This window comes from Aegilops tauschii, chromosome 6, assembly GCF_002575655.3.
Source record: "Aegilops tauschii subsp. strangulata cultivar AL8/78 chromosome 6, Aet v6.0, whole genome shotgun sequence".
NCBI classification, from domain to species: Eukaryota; Viridiplantae; Streptophyta; class Magnoliopsida; order Poales; family Poaceae; genus Aegilops; species Aegilops tauschii.
In genome coordinates, this window is record NC_053040.3 from 11,017,868 (window position 1) to 11,034,610 (window position 16,743).

Here is a 16,743-nt window from a genome sequence, read left to right on the forward strand (position 1 = left end):
AAAAGATTGGTGCAGAAATAGCTATTGTGTGCAACAGAGCAAAGTGCTTTCTGAACAAATCAACAAAGTGTATTAAACTTAACTATCTATACACAACCATATAGGCAATTAAGCAAAGAAGAAACATTAGAATGGATTTCAATAAGAAATGCTCATTGTTCACTTGCATCAGCAACATAATGATTTAAGTATGTGGAGCAGGAAAAAACAACATTTTCTCTATACAGTCCCAAAGTACCTTTCAAATCTGAGCTGATGCAGCCGCACAAAAATTTGAAATCAGCTATATCACGCTCATTTAGCTAGACAATTGTACACCGGTCCATCGGCTGACATGTAGGACAACACCCCAAATCAATCCTGATTGCCATTGTGTAATCTGCACAAAAGTAGTAGCAGTGATATGATGAGAGCTCGTGAAACAGAAACCTGATTGCCATTGCATCTGATGACAATATATTTTTGAGTGAAAATAAAATATTTGCAATCATTGTAAATACCACTCGAACAAAATATGCTAAGTTAAACAAGGATAAATGAACTGAAGATTTTGGCAGAGGGTATATATGAGCTAAACAGAATGAAGATGATATACATAGCCCACAGGGGAAAATCATCTTGATTGTAGAAAATACAGTGGAGCAACGTATTCAGAAAAATGATACGTACCCCACAGAGGAAAATCCCCCATGGCCCAGGTCATATACCAGACACCAGTACTCCTCTCCTCCCGCTCCTCTTCTGCCTGGATCCAAGCCGCAGCAAACAGACCATGCCAAGGCGGCGGCGGCCCAGCAGCACCGGCGAGATGGTGCACTCACTGTGTGATGTGGAGTCGGTAGGCGGCGGTGCAGCAATGCAGTCCTCCTCCCAGTCCCAGGCCATCACGTCGGCGACATCCTCATTGCGTTGGGAGTCATGGGGCGCGTGTAAGACGGCCGCAAGGAGGGAAGCCGCTGGTAGCGGGGAGCCGATGTGGAGACAGGGAGGCGAAGTCCACGACGGCGGCATGGAGGGCAATCCCTATTTGACGCGCGTGAGCGTCAAAACGACCTGGCTTCGCTGAGGCGACGCCCCAGTTTGGGCGAGCCCATGTCGCTCTACTGTTTCTTTCTCTTTTCTGTTTCTGTTTCCTTTCTTTTTTCTGTTTCTTTTTCGATTTATTTTCTTTTCCGCTTTTCTGTTATCTTTTTTTGTTTATCTTCTTTTCGTGTATTATACAAAGTTCATTGCATGTTTGTTTACAAAAATATTCAACGTATATTTTAGGAAATGTTCACTCTATATTAAGAAAATGGTCAGCATATTTAAAAAAATGTTCATTGTATATTTCAAAACTGTTTAGCTTATATCACAAAAAAATAATGTGTATTTAAATATTTGTCCAGCGTGTATCAAAAAAATGTTCAGTGTGTATTTTAAAAATTGTTCGTTCTATATAAGAAACTCAATAAATGTTTCGAATTTCAAAAGTTTGTGCACTTTTTCCAAAAATGTTCATGTTTAATTTGTTTTTGAATCCGAATATTTTCACAATTTTTAATCTCTTATTCACATTTTTAAGAAAAAAATTCACAATTTTTTCTAAGCTATGTCAACAAAACTGAAATAAAACCAAACTGGTGTTGTGCTTAGTACTTTAGGAGTAGGGGTGCGCTTTAGCAAAAATCTGTCGCTGCCTCTACTGGCTAGCAACACAGGTATCTATAGGGTAGTCATGAGTTCGGCTCCCACCCGTACTACTTTCCTTTTTCAGCGCTGGGTGGGCTACTGGGCCAGCACGCCTATATATCCTATTCATCGCAAAAATTAACTGGGCGAAAATAAACCGGCGGGACGCGGAACAGAGGGACGAAGAACAAGCGGAACTCGGTCTGTTGGCAAGAAAGGGAACCTTCCGTATTTTTAAGTAGTACTAGGACAATGCCGGGCAATGCATATTTTAGGCTCAAAAACTAACCGTGTATAACATATACCTTAGAATTCCCATACATATTAGCCGGCGTTGTTAGCTTATTACCTTCTTCTGCTTTCACCCATTATCTTTGTCTCTCTAAAATGGAAATCAAAGCTCGTAACATCTATCAATGGCTCATCCGGCTTGCAATCCCCCTTCCACTCCCACCTACACACTTTAAATTTCAAACACATCCTATGAACGTGGCGCTGATTGAAATAAGCATTTAAAAACTGCAATAAATCGAATGCCTAAAAATGGTCCATAGCTGGTAGCATGGCACACACCGTGCAACTACGAACCTCACCACCAAAAATGTGTCGTGGTCGTGTACCATACGAAAGAAAGCCGTAACAGTAGTTCATACGTGCCACACCATTGAGGCCGCACATGGATCCCCGACTATCTTGCATGTGGTCCGAGGAGCTAGTGTAGTTGTGGCCCGTGTCCTAGAGAGAGAAATTAAGCAGATGCAACCCCAAACTTCATCATCGAATTGGTTTCAGCTTCTCCACTAATGAGATCATCATGCTCATAACTTCATGTTGACACTCGGGAAGGTTTTGTTGGCAACATTATTAGTTGGCTTTCCTGAATTCTTGGCATGATTTGTTTATACATTGCAAAAAGAAAAAACAGAAATCCCCGAATTTCCACATGACCACTCAAGCAGCACTAAAATCTTATCGTCCCAAGCTCTCAGATTTTCTTGTAGTAATAAAAAGTATCAACATGAGATGATGGATTACATGGATGCTAATGCCATTCACGCTACAAAAAAGGAGGTTTGGAAGGTCGTAAGGGACAGTACCTTTCCATGTAGCATGTCGTCGAGGTGAGCATTGTAGTCGTGACCCGTCAAGCCGTGTGCCATATAGTTTCCTACAACAAGCACCTGGCGAGCACAGGCAACTCGGCCGGAACGCCGCCGCGCTCACTCCGCAGCATCCGGCCTCCCCTGCTTCCGCAAGTCTGGCCGCGCCACGCCTCGTTGTGCCGCCGCCAACACATCTCTGTAGTTTTTTTTGTGCGGGTCTCTGTAGTAGTTGGACGAAGTAAACATTTCGCTCTCAAACATGGACTCATCCTTTTGTTTCTCTTCTACTGTATGATTCCCTAACTTTAAATCAAATTGTGTGCTCTCAGTATGTTTATAATCTGTCCACTAATTTGTTTCCAGGCGACAAGCTGTTTGAGCTTCCAGTTACCACTCTAGAAATCAAAGAGTAAGCGTCTTGGTGTTATCAACACGTTCCAAGAGCAAGTAGATGCAAATAATTCTGTTCACCAAGAGCATCAGGTGTAGATGAGAACCCATATAGCTTAAACCACAGGCTCAATCGGGGCCCCACTATGAAGAACCTACCACCCACTTAATTTGTGGTTTACTATGTAGCATTTTTCTCTACGACAGACGCTTCCAGACCTATCACTACCTACTCGGTCCCGGGTACACCCTTGGCTCATGCGGTCAAATCCATTCTTCCCTCCGAGGTCCGAGCTCATCATCGTCGCAGTGGAGCTGCATGCCTTGCCACTTGAATAAGGAAGACTCCATCCATCTAACCCATATCCGTTCGAACCGGAAGCGAGTGGTAAAGTCACCCTTTGGCTAAAAAAATGATTTGTATGCGTGACGCAACACACAACTCTGCAAAAGAAGAGAAAGCCAAAAGGAAGGTTTGTAACAACCTCCATTGCTGCAAGAACAACCAACAGAGAAAATACAGTAAGCATTTTTTTGCGAGAAAATGTCTGATCTATTAATTTTCAATCATGATAGTACAACAAACATCGGAAATAATAAAAATTACATCCAAATCCCTACACCACCAAGCGACGACTACAAGCACTGAAGTGAGCCAAAGACGATCCACCGTCATCGCCCCTCCCTCGCCGGAGCCGGGTAAACTTGTCGTAGTAGACAATCGGGAAGTCGACGTGCTAAGGTATCATACGACCAGCACACCAGAACAACAACCGCCGCCAATGAAGAGTAGCGTAGAACAAAAGGATCCAATGTGAAAACATGCGAACATAGACGAACGAAGACCAGGTCTGAGTAGAACCATCAAAGATAGATCCACCGGAAACACACGTTCACACCATGCATCGATGATGCTAGAGGCGCCATCTAGACGGGTGCTAGGCGGGGAGAACCTTATTCCATCTTCAGGGAGGCGCCGCCACATTTTAACATAGTTGCACATGTAAACAAGCTATAAAGTACATGGACTATACGACAAAAAATGCATATGTGCCTGGTTTCCTTGCACTTGAAGTGACCTCGGACCCAAATCGGAATAAGATAAGGATGAAGCGGCGGCACGACACCCCCCAAATCGACTCCTGTTGAAAATCCTCAAGTCGGAATGAGAGGACAGGGGGCGAGCTGCATTTGACCAACTCAAGAAGTCAGTTATGTTTCCCCTCGCCGGGACCTGATCCTTACAGTCGAGGCCCACTGCGGGAAGAAGTGTTGAACTTCTCCCAGGCTTCCATTTCCTGGGAGCTTAGAACTGTAGTGATTCTGCTACGATCAAATATAAGAAGCATAGATGCCGGTATGAACTCTCGGTTTGAAAAAATCAACTCTACCACAAAGACTGGGAGCTTAGAAACCGTAGTGATTCTGCTACGAGCAAATATAAGAAGCATAGATGCTGGTATGAACTCTTGGTTCAAAAAAAGCAACTCTACCACAAAGACATTTTTTCGCGTATTAATATGCAAATAATTACGTATCGTTCCATTGATAGGTAAGAGAGAATTTCTACAACATAGAGGAGAGGGGGGGGGGGGGGGGGTGTCACACCAACAAGCAACACATCCAAAAACTCACCTAGCCCGAACTCTTGCCAAAGACAACGAAGAGAAGGGACATAGGGCACGCAGACCAACGCACTAAACCTCCGTCTCGCCGCCACCACTCCATCACAGACCAAATCAACATACCCCAACCTTATGCACCTAGGAGATGGCAAGCGGGATGCACGACCCGTCCGGGCTGGAGGAGGAAAGCCTATAGAAGGCACCATTTTGATTTTATCGGTTTCAATGTTCTCAAATAACTACACCTTGCTAAAAAAACTGCTCCCGGTATTATATTGGCTTTTTTGTGACGGTGATGTTATATTGTTAACTGTTACTGTAAGTTGGACTTCAACGTGTTCTGGTCTATCTAGGATTAGAGGTGAGGATGGCAGTGGCGGAGCTTGGCCCAGAAATCTTGGGGGGGGGGGGGGGGGGGGGGGGCTGTAGGAAATTACTCTAGGGGTTGTGTTTCATTGGCCAAAAATACGTATATACTGCAGGAAAATTGTATGGGCTGGGCGGGCCACGGCCAATTCGGCCTTGCCGTAGCTCCGCCACTGTAGGATGGTGATGTGTCATGCACTCGAATCAGCATCCGTCACCAATAACTGTCTAGCTGCTTCTGCTTGTCTTCCTTACATCTTGGTATGAACGATCCAAACACTATCAACTCTGACCATTTATGGCAATATTACGCTGTAAATAATTCTTAATTCAATATACAGGCCATGGCAGAAGTGGCATCTATTGAAATGTTCCAATGTTGGCAAGGCAATGGTTAAAAGTTTCTAAGTGGATTTTTTTGACTATGTGGCCTCTATTTTTTGTTTTGTTTCTCCCTCTCACCAGTCATCACTCTGATGAACAAGGTATGCATCATGACAACTTTGATCAATGGTTAATTTTCCAGAGGAATTTTTCAAGCAATGATTTGATCTTGTGGTATTTTGTGTCGTAGGATCAATATTCTAAAGGAAAATGGGTAGGGTTAACCGAGACAAATCCTCGGTTGTCACCCCGCAATAATTTGGCCGATCAAATAATGGGCACCATCATTAGTTGCAAGAAAAATTGATGCAAAATCAGAAATGCACATTCTTGTGGCTGACAAGGAGGAGCTAAATCAAGCATGCATGCAAAGCGGCAGAATTCAGATGCAAGTGTTGAGTGATGGTTTAACTGAATTAGGATGTACTGAACTACTTATGCTGCAATCAGTAGTACTTGTCTGTAGCAGTGGGGAGACTAAGCAGGTGCAGCTCACTCAGTACTGCTCATCCTTGACAGCACCAGAGTCTACCACTGGCATACATAAATACCATCCAACAACTCCCTCGTATATATATGCTTGTCTTCAGATGGCATTTCTGTTCAAAGTAAAAAAGGGAGGAGAAAATAACAGATTAAAGATCAGTCAGGAACTCAGGATGGATGTAATTAGTTATGAATAAATGGATAGAGAATTCGACAAGATAAGTATAGTTGTATAACCACAATCCAATGTTACGAGGCACTGAAGAAGAAAAATAAAAACTACAATTTTTCTATCATCAATAGACTAAATTATCAGATACCCCGAAAGTAGAATTTTTTTCGTGTACCTCCTTAGATTGGATTATACATACACAGATACACTTGAATTTTTAGTGGACAACTAATCTTCATTGTGCTACATCTGAATTGGGAAGCATGCACCAACCCTAAGTGTTAATACTACAAGCGCACAACATACGACTACACAATCCAAAGCTGAATTATGTGCGTGCAATAGCATGATGCTTCAGCATACCGAGATGAAAAATAGACTACATACTACAACAACTTTCTAAAAAAGAGTATTGACGATTTCATAAAGTGTAGCTTGAGTCGAGGTTCACAGTTCTAAGGTAGCTTACTCGTAATGAAGGTTTTCTTTTTGAGGAATGAGATTTCAATAATAAAATATGGCTACTCAAGAAATGGAGGTGGAGGACATAAAAATTCCATTCTTCCAAGTCCTGAGTCCTAACCCCTGCATCTTTAATCTTTCACATACATAAAACCAAATTGTAGCGCTTACAAATCATGTTACAGGTACCAAAAACATCTCAAATGCCCCATAACAAGTATTCCTATCTCCTAAAAATGGCCTTAACAAAATCAATCATGTACCTACCACCATTCAGTAGCTAAACAGTGTGGCGGGTTAATGAACCATTAACAAAAGTAATGGACTGCATGAGTTGCAAAGCAGATTGTTTCCACAACTAACTTATTGTGATGATGTATTGATCCAAGCTACATATTTGGTATTCTCAGTTTTGAAACATATGTCCTCGCAACAAGAAAAGTTGAAAGCACATTGTAAAAGAAGAAACAAAAAATAGAGCGTGATTAACACGATGCACAGTCCAAGTCTTTGTGAATTCAACTAAGGTGTAGGGGGCAAACCTTGCAGAGCCGTTCTTTAGCGCAGGGAATACAGGTGGCCAAGGCATCATAAAAGGCTGGATATAACCCAAACTACTTCGATCCTCATTTGCCAACTCATACACTCTACGTAGTGTCCTGTACTTGACATCCAAGTATAGTATGGACCGACCCATCTCCAATAACACAAATTCCACATTGTCCCCCACCATGCTTATTTGTGGAAGATCATTGCAGTCTGACATACCCAAACTAGCACGCATGTCATGCAAACATATGTTGTCCAAAAGCGACCAGGTGCCCCCCTTGTGGAGCCAGATGCGAAGTTGAAGCTCCTTGAGATGGAGGAGGTACACACTGTTGGAATCATTGGCCCTTGACAACCTGGTGCTTCCCTCGAAATGCTCCACCCCTTTGGGCAGCCGAATTGTGGAGAAACTCGAGGCCGTCAAATCCAAGACAGTAATATCGGTCTGACCAGCTGCCATATAGATTTTATCTTGGACCATCACAACTTCTTGTTGTGATGGTGGGCGAGGGATCTGGTCTATGGCCAAATTATGTACCAACCAGGCACCGTCTTGCAACATATACACGTGCACAGTAAATGTTTCCTCCATGGTAGAATGCATAAAGAAATACCAGTAAGACATCAAACGACCTTCTTCTTCTTCTTTGGAAAGGAGTGCCCTGTAAGTATAGAAAGCACCTTCCGGGAGATTGGGGAGTGGGTTTGGTGGGAACATGGTCGTGCACATCGTCGCAGGAGGACACAGCATGTTGTACACTCCCAATCTATCATGTTCGCTGAGGAGGATGCGGCCGTTCCGGCAGCCAAAGATGTAGGACGGCACCCGCAGTACCCTCCGGTAGGCGTCGAAGTTGGACTTTACTTGGCGTACGACGGCGGCAAGCTCTTGAGGCTGAGGCAGCATCGGCACGAAGCGTGTGGTCTGCACTGAACAGTCATAGCCCAAGACGTAGAAGCCGAGGAGGCGGGAAGGGTGGCGGTCGCGGAAACGGCGGAGGAACCTGCGATCGGATGCGTGGAGGTACCAGCGCGTGCAGACCGTGGCGGTGCGGACGAGGGTGGTAGGGAAGCCAACGCGGACGAGGATCTCGATGAGGAGGTCGTCGTCGCCGAGCACCCTCGATGCGGCGTCCTCCATGGTCGCCGGCGGCGGCCGCGACTCGCCGTCCATTGTGGAGCTAGTTGGGGTTTCCGTGCGTCTGAGACTTGCGCTGGGGGCACGAAGAGAAAACTGCCGCCCCGTCTTCTGGGCCTGGTCCGGCCGTCAAAGGCCGAGCTAATAAGAAGGGCCCAGTACCTCTCCGTTCATAAACATATACAGTATTAGGTTTGTCTAAAAACTTTCATGTTCCGATGCATTCACTGTTATCTAGTAACTAGTTGCATCTATCAGGATTATCAGACAAAATCACATTACATCAGACTAACAGATCCGTTAAAGTTCTCTGCACTGAAGAAACTGTTCGTGACTGAAAGCTTTTCCAAAACTGAGAAGGGTGACTATCCCCTCCCCTCGCGTCGCCCCTGCTCGGGCGACTCGGGGGCCCCAAACCCTAGCTCCGCCGCTTCCCCTTTCTTCTCCCCTCCTCCTCGCCGCCGCCTGAGGCCGCCGCCGGGCAAGCCCGGGGTGTCGCCAAGGAAGGTGGCGGCGGGGCCCTGGCGCCCCTGCCTCTGCTGCGGGGGGCCGTGTTCCCTAGGGCGGCGGCCCTGGTCGGAGAGGCGTCACCGGCCCGGCGGCAGGCGGTGGCGCGGGCGTGGGCCGGCGTTCCTGGCCTTGTGGATGGCGGGTGCCCCGGTGGACGGGAGCCCTGGTGGCTCGCGGTGGCGCCAGATCTGGCCGCCCCTGCCCCCCTGTTTCGAGTGCTCCGCCCCGGCCAGATCTGCCCGGCTCCTTTGCGGGCCGCCGGATCTTGCGTCGTGGGGGTGGTGGAGGCGAGGATTCGCAGACCGGGAGAAATTCCAGGCCGGCCTCGTCGGTCTTGGCGGCGGCGACGCTCGTGGCGCCGTTCCCCTCCCTGGAGGCGCCGTTCAGGTCAGATCCGTCGCCCCCATCCCTCTAGTCTCCTGGGTGAAAACCTCAACTCTGTTGGGCGGCGGCGCCGCCCTCGGCGTCGCGTCCTTCCTGAAGGCGCCGTTTTTGGGAGCTAGGTGGGCAGTGGGCTCCTCGGCGAAGTGGTGGGTGTGCAGCGGCGGCAGTAGCTGGTCTTCTTTGTCGGCGGCGAGTTCGTCAGCGGCTCAACGCCTACAGGGACACTGTGCTACTGCTCCTCCGTCCGTCCCGGCAGTTCTTCCTCATCCGTGTCCAGTCCGTGGGTGTTGGGTGGTGCTCTGCTCCTTGAGATCATTGCGTGGCTAGTCGGGTGAGCTAGGTTCCTTTCCAAATGCAGCCTGCCGGTGTCTTTCCTCCCAGGTTCTAGGGTGAACTGCTACACTGTCAACGGTTCGGCGCCTTCGAGCCAGGCGAGGAGACAGGGGTCTTCTTTGACAGTGGAGCTGGGAGGACATGGCAATCCGGGGCCGCTGGTGATTTGGCGACGGCGTGCCCTTCCTCGCCGTTCGTAATGCTGCTCCTGTGCTGACATTCTCCTTCTCCCTGGTGATTTGTATGCGATTGAGGACCTACATATCCCCGTGCTGCGTGCTTCCTTGTTCGATCCTTTAGCTGGGTGTGTGTGAGGCTTGTGTGCTGTTGTCCAGCGCCTCTGTATCTTGTCGTTTTTTCGCTTTCTTGTGTTGGTTTCGAGTTTGTAATCCTGGCCGGTTGATGGCTTTGTTAATTCAAAGCCGGGCTCTTCTGGAGCCTTCGTTCTAATAAAAAAAAACTGTTCGTGCAAATTTCCATTCAGCTTCAGACTCCGGCAACCTTTAGTAAAAAGTTCATTTACAGATTACAGTGATGTCTTGACCAAGAGCAATATAGTACAACTTAGCAAGTATAATACTAAAAGCTACATCCCCACCAAGGTTCTTTCCGCAAACCTAGTCCTTTTATCACCTTCTGCAAGTCTAGTACAGAATTTTGCAAACAAAATTTAAACCTGAAAAGTCCATTACAGAAATGTGGCTGCCCTGTTTGTCACAACATTACCTGTTCATCTCTCCCTACCTTATACAAGTAAATACCTGAGCAAACTCATCATGTTTCACGACTGCGCCTCCCAAAACAGTTTTCCCTCACTTTTATGAAAATTTATATTCAAGGTAGTCATATGCTGACACATATACAATAAAAACTCTCTCACTCCCTCTAGATCTTCTTCATACAAGAAAATCATATCATTGGCATACTTTAACATAATTAATGCCCCATCAACTACTCCCTCAATTCCTTTATGTAAGGTGTATTATTTTCAGCACGGTGACCAAGGCACATAATTATTGATAATTTAGGCCGAAATTACCCTTGTCTAATTCATGGATTAGCGGCAAGTAAATCATTTAGGCTAGGAAAAGGAAGAGATACACGTAATCGGGAGAGAGATAGTTTTTTTTTCTTTAAAAGAAGAGATACATGCAATCAGGGGAGAGATACTTATATTTTTACTGCAGGACCAAGATCGGAATTATGAGAAATTAGAACAAATGCACCTTACATTATGGATTTTTATCAAAAAATAAATACACCTTATATAAAGGAACGGAGCGAGTATATTTGTAACCATGCCGTTAATAGGTCCTCATGCATGAGCTCTTCCCACTACAACATTAAGTATCGATTTCTCACCATATTGATTTGGTAAACCAAAGGTGTACGCTGGGACCTACAGTCTTTTTTCCAGCCCATCATCACACTCTCGATGGGGAAGATGATCTTCTATGTATGTATGGTGCTGGTGTGGAATAATTATTCTTCTATGAGGAAATGAATATGTTCATTCATCAGCAGAGAAAAGCATCGACCAAATCAGGAGCGTGTGTTCTGGACCGTGACGACAAGCAGCTAATAAGCAAGCGGGCAATGCAGCAAAGTTCAGATATAGTGTTGCGCGAGTGTTTAGCTGAATCCCGGCGCGATGAACTACTGGTGCTGCGGTCAGGAGCAGAGTGGAGTGGAGCCTGACATGCATGGCCAAGGGTCCAGGCAGCAGTCCCCGCCACCTGAGCCTCACGAGCCCACGGCAGGCCCGGGTGAGACCAGATCGGGCTTGTCCCGCCCGCATCCGCAGCCGTGTGCCCACCGGAGGGAGGCAGAGGCGGCACGGCTTCGAGCTCCAGTGCCCAACCTCGGCCAACCACCACCGCCACCGACCTCAGCTGAAGCCATCCTCAAATCCACCCGCCCGCCGTCGAGGGAGGTCATTCCTCCAAGATCCGCCATGCAGCCAGAGAAAACGCCCCGCCGCCGCCATCCCTGGAGCCGGCCGAGCTTCGCCGGCGAGCCCCTTAGGCGGCGGCAAGGGAAGGGAAGGAGGAAGCGGGCGGCGAGAGTTTCTCCTCCCGAATCGACAACGCGGGGTGGGTTCGTCTCTCCTTTCTAATAGCTGCCCCAGGACCATGTGTTTCTCAACATCTTTAGACTTAATTGTATGGAACGCCATGTTTCATGGAAGAAGCAGGCATTGAGAATTTTGCAGGTGCTTGACAGCCACCGAGAGCAGTTGCGGCTTGAATGCTGAGTAGCCCCGTGAAGTAAAATCAACCCTTGTTCATACATGGGCTTTTCTGGTACGAAATGGCAGTAGATTGGTGGGCTCCATTGTTGAGCAGGTTTACTCAATCAGGTTTGCAGCCATCTACCTAAAGTGGCAGCATGCAGATGAATTGGGGGAGACAGCAATTTGGGGCAAACAACAGAGTTGATGTTGTCATCTTTTCTCTCCCTCTCCAGTCTTCCCCCATTTCTTTCTTTCCAGATACAACAGAGTAGACAGCAAGCATAAATCATGGTACAAGACTAGGGCTATCAGAGGTAATAACCAGGTGAAGAAAATCATGCAAAAGATATATCATGATAATCAAGCATAATAATAATAGGTCTTAAACTCCAGAAAGGATCGAAACTTTCCAGGTGCTCATAACTTTCCAAGTTGTCACATGTCATCCATCACAACTAAGGAGAAACTTTGGTTTGCATTTATTCTCAACTCATCTACGATGGAGCTCCAGTTTATTGGTAGTGGAGATAGCTAGTGTCCATCCATATCCTTGATCTTCAGCCTGAGCATGCCATTTCTGTTCCAAACAAAATAGGAAAACACAAAGGATCAGGGATGAAGACGATTAAGCACAAGTGGCACCAGAAAAATTTACAAGGCAAGTAATTGTGCAACAACATTCAAATGTTATGTGTCACTCAAAATGCAGAATGATATAATTGACCAAGCAATGATGACTAGATGCTTCCATACCCCAAACGTGGTGTATTTTTCTTTCTACTGTGTGAAAAGTAAAGAAACAACAGTCAATGAGGGTAAAAGTCACCAAGGGGGAGTTTTTAGACTGGATTATACACTTGACATGTAGGGCAAAAATATCATGGTGGTATATCTAAATGGAAAAACATTCAACAACACAAGTGTGCCGGTGTAAACTATGCTATCCAGAACAGATAGGTGTCTGAATAACGGCATGCTTAAATAGGCATACATGGAAATTTTATTCCATTACACTATTGTATCCTTTCTCGCAAAAAGAAAATCTACAGTATTCTAAAAAACTGCAAGTATCTACATCCAGAGTAACATGGCCGAGGTTCACCGTTCAAGGTCAGCTTACTGGTGATAAGAATTCATATAATGTGATATCAATATATGAGAAATGAATAAGATGCACTACATGAACTTCCATTCTTCAACTGCTAATCCCTCCCTCTAATTTCCCGGATAAATAACCCAAGACAACAACAACAGTCATGACCACATAGACAGAAAAGCAACTGTAGCGTTTATAAATCATGCTACAGGTACAAAAAACATCTCAATTGTTGCTTACTAGTGTTCCTAAAATGGCCCGAGGAATCAATTATGTATCTACCACCATTCCATGAATGTACTACACCATGACTGTTGATGAGCCATTTACTAAAATAATAGAGGACTAATAGTTTGGCAATGCCATTCATTCCGCAACTACACCGGATATGTTGGTGTATTGATCTAAGCTACAGATTTTAGCTTTAAAGCACACAACAAGACAAAGAAACAGAATAGAAAATAGATTGATAAAGTGTACAATTCAAAAACATTATAACCTCAACAAGACAATAGATTATATGAAGGCCAAAAAACAAACCTTGTAGGATCACCCTTGTGTGCAGGAAATACGGGAGGCCAGATCATCATAAGAGGATGGATTTCACAGAAAAATTTATCACCGTCTTCCTTCTCATACACCTTATGCATTGTTCTACGCTTGATGTCCAAGAGGAATGTGCATCGACCCATGTCCAAGAACACAAACTCAGCATTGTCTCCTGCCTGGTTTATCAGGAGAGAAGCATTGCTATCTGACACACTAAAATCAGCAAACATCTCACGCAAATAAATGGTGTCCATCAGTAACCATGTGTACCCATTGTGGAGCCAGATGCGAAGTTGAAACTTCTTGACATGGATAAGATATACACCAACAACATCATCGGCCTGTGACAATATGGTGTTTCTCTCACCATACTCCATCCCTTCTGGGAGCTCAATTATGAGAAACTTGAGGCCGCCAAATCCAAGACAATAATGTTGCTCCAGCCAGCTGGCACATAGATTTTATTGTTGGACAACACAGATTTAAGTACTGACCATGGACGAGGGGGCTGCTGTATGATCAAGCTATGATTCATGCGTCATATGCCATGTTTCAAGATATATATGTATACCCTGTGTTTTCCATCCGTTGTTTGGTGCATCAACACATACAAGTAAGACAAGGCATCACCCTCTTCTTTGGACATGATTCTAGAGTAAGCAGTACCGTCAAATAAGTACGGAGATTGGGGGCGTGGAAACGGTGGGAGGATGTCCATGCCTCTCTCAGGACACACCATGTTGTGTACCGCAAACGTGGTTCCAATTTTATCATGCTGCCTAATGAGGACGTTGCCATTCCGGCAACCAAGGATGTAGGTTGGTACCGACGGTACTCTTTGATAGGTGCCCAAGCTAGAGGTTGCGTGACGGATGACAGCAGTGAGTTCACGGGGCTGAGGCAATATTGGGATGAAGTGCGGGGTGTTCTGACCTTTGTTGATGTAGAAGCCAAGAAGGCGGGGCGGGTGGATCTCACGAAATCGATGGAGGAAGGCGCGGTTGGAAGCATGGGCGAGCCAGCGTGTGCATACGAGGGCGGAGTTGAGAAGGGTGGTGGTGAAGACGGTGCGGAGGAGGATCTCACTGAGGAGGTCATCGTCCTCGAGCACCTTGGATATCGCCGCCATTGATGTTGGGGAACGCTGGTCAAACTGGGGTTAGGGGAGAAGAATTGCAGGTCGATGCTGGGGATGGGTGAGGTGAAGTCGCCGACAAAATTGCGACACTCATCCTTTAATTGCTTACGTTTCAGGCAATTGAAGAAACGACTTTTGGCACCTACCCCAAAAATAAATGACCAGCCAGTCTGGCCAATTAAATAAAAAATGGTAACTCTCGTAGTGTGCAACAACTATGGGCCACCTGCTTTTACCTTCCGTTTTATGGCGGTGGCATGCGTTGCTTGCCTTTGTGATGCCCACATCGGTCCACTACGCTCACCATTCACGTGCTGACCCATTCCAAGCTGCTCATGACATGAACGTGCTCCCCTTCAAACAAAAAGTGCACACTTTGTTATGATATTTTTATGTGTTAGTGGCGGCCATGTACAATTTGCAAAGTAAAACAAATGACCATGGAAGTATTAAAATTACTTATGTGTTTTATTTTATAATGCAAAAGTTTATTGTTTCTTACTGGAAAGTTTATATTTTTCTGAGTAGGAAGTGCGGTCACCTAAGTGAAAAGATATTTGTATTTGAGTAAAAATGTGTGGGTTTGGTAGAAAGTTTGTAGTCCCCGATTAGAAAGTCTATATTGCTGAATAGAATATACTATGTAAGCCAACCGTTTGTTTCCCAGTAGAAAGTTTTATCATTCAAGTAGAAATTTGTAATTAAAAAATATGGAATTTCTATAGTGCCTGGTAAAAAGGTATCATCTCAGTCAAAACTTTAATTTTTTTATAAAGTTTTTCTAATACATTTTGAAAGTTTGTGTTTATAAGTAGAAAGTCTACATTGCATGGCAGGTAGGTATTATCTACTTCAAATGCTCATGGTCTTTTAGCTAAATAGAAGTTTTTCCAACATAAACATAAAGTTTGTGCTTCTGAACTGGAAAGTCCATTTTAACAAGCAAGATATCCCTTGGGTGAAGTACATTTCTAAATTAGCCAATAAATACCGTCAGTTAGAACAGATGAGCTGAATTCTGGGGGGCTCCTTTGGCTTGTGGTCGACAACTGGAAAGTTGGTGATTCCTCAAGACCGCTTCGGTCACGTTTCCCTCGGCTGATTTCTGATGTCATTGATGACAAGCTTTTTGTTCAAGAACATCTTGTGTGATATTACCAGCTTTCACTTGCCTCTATCTTCTCAAGCCCAAGAAGAATTGGAACTTTTGGAGTTGATCCTGCTGGATTGTGCCATTCAACATGACTGATATGTCTCCATAATATCTACTTTTACTAACGCTTTTGCTCTTGTTTTTTACTCTAATTTGCATAATTTGAATGAAACTAACCCGGACTGACGCTATTTTCAGCAGAACTACCATGGTGTTGTTTTTGTGCAGAAATAAAAGTTCTCGGAATGGAACGAAACTTTTTGGAGATTTATTTTACAATAGAATAAAAATACTGGAGCCAAGAACCACCGGAGGGGGACCCCTTGGTGAGCACAACCCAACAGGGCGCGACCCCCTCCAGACCCGCCCAGGTGGGTTGTGCCCACCTGGTGGCACCGCAGACCCTGACTCCGACTCGTTAAATACCTAAATTTGGAGAGAAAAATCAGGAAGAAATAATTATTGTGTTTCACGATATGGAGCCGCCGCCACCTCCTGTTCTTCGTCGGGAGGCCAGATCTGGAGCTCGTTTGGGGCTCTGGAGAGGGGGATCTTCGGTCTTCATGATCACCAACCCTTCTCCATCGCCAATTCCATGATGCTCCACACCGGGAGTGAGTAATTCCTTCATAGGCTCGTTGGTCGGTGAGGAGTTGGATGAGATTCATCATGTAATCGTGTTAGTTTTGGTAGGGCTTGATCCCTAGTATCTATTATGTTTTGAGATTGAAGTTTTTATGACTTTTCCATGCTTAATGCTTGTCACTTCGGGCCTGAGTGCCATGGTTTCAGATCTGAACCATTTATGTTTTCACCATTATATATTTTTAGATCCAATCTTGCAAGTCATATTCATCTATTACGTGTTATGATCCATAAACGCCGGAGTGAGAATAGTCGGGATACTTCCCGATGATGACCGTAGTTTGAGGAGTTCATGTATTCACTATGTGTTAACGCTTTGTTCCGGTTCTCTATTAAAAGGAGGCCTTAATATCCCT

At 45.3% G+C, this 16,743-nt stretch overlaps 1 protein-coding gene and 1 long non-coding RNA gene across 2 annotated transcripts; both read right to left on the bottom strand.

The window, feature by feature from the left end:
- Positions 1-6,125: 6,125 nt before the first annotated feature.
- Positions 6,126-8,349, bottom strand: LOC109762854 (uncharacterized). The gene is made up of 2 exons (XM_073501589.1): positions 7,202-8,349; positions 6,126-6,138 (listed from the first exon to the last, which is right to left on the bottom strand). Exons 1-2 carry the CDS (start codon positions 8,347-8,349, stop codon positions 6,126-6,128), a joined length of 1,161 nt encoding a protein of 386 aa, XP_073357690.1.
- Positions 8,350-12,155: 3,806 nt separating this feature from the next.
- LOC120967284 (uncharacterized) lies at positions 12,156-14,723 on the bottom strand. Its single transcript, XR_012186964.1, has 2 exons — positions 13,443-14,723; positions 12,156-12,383 (listed from the first exon to the last, which is right to left on the bottom strand). It is a non-coding gene; the product is annotated as an uncharacterized lncRNA (long non-coding RNA).
- Between the last annotated feature and the right edge of the window lie 2,020 nt (positions 14,724-16,743).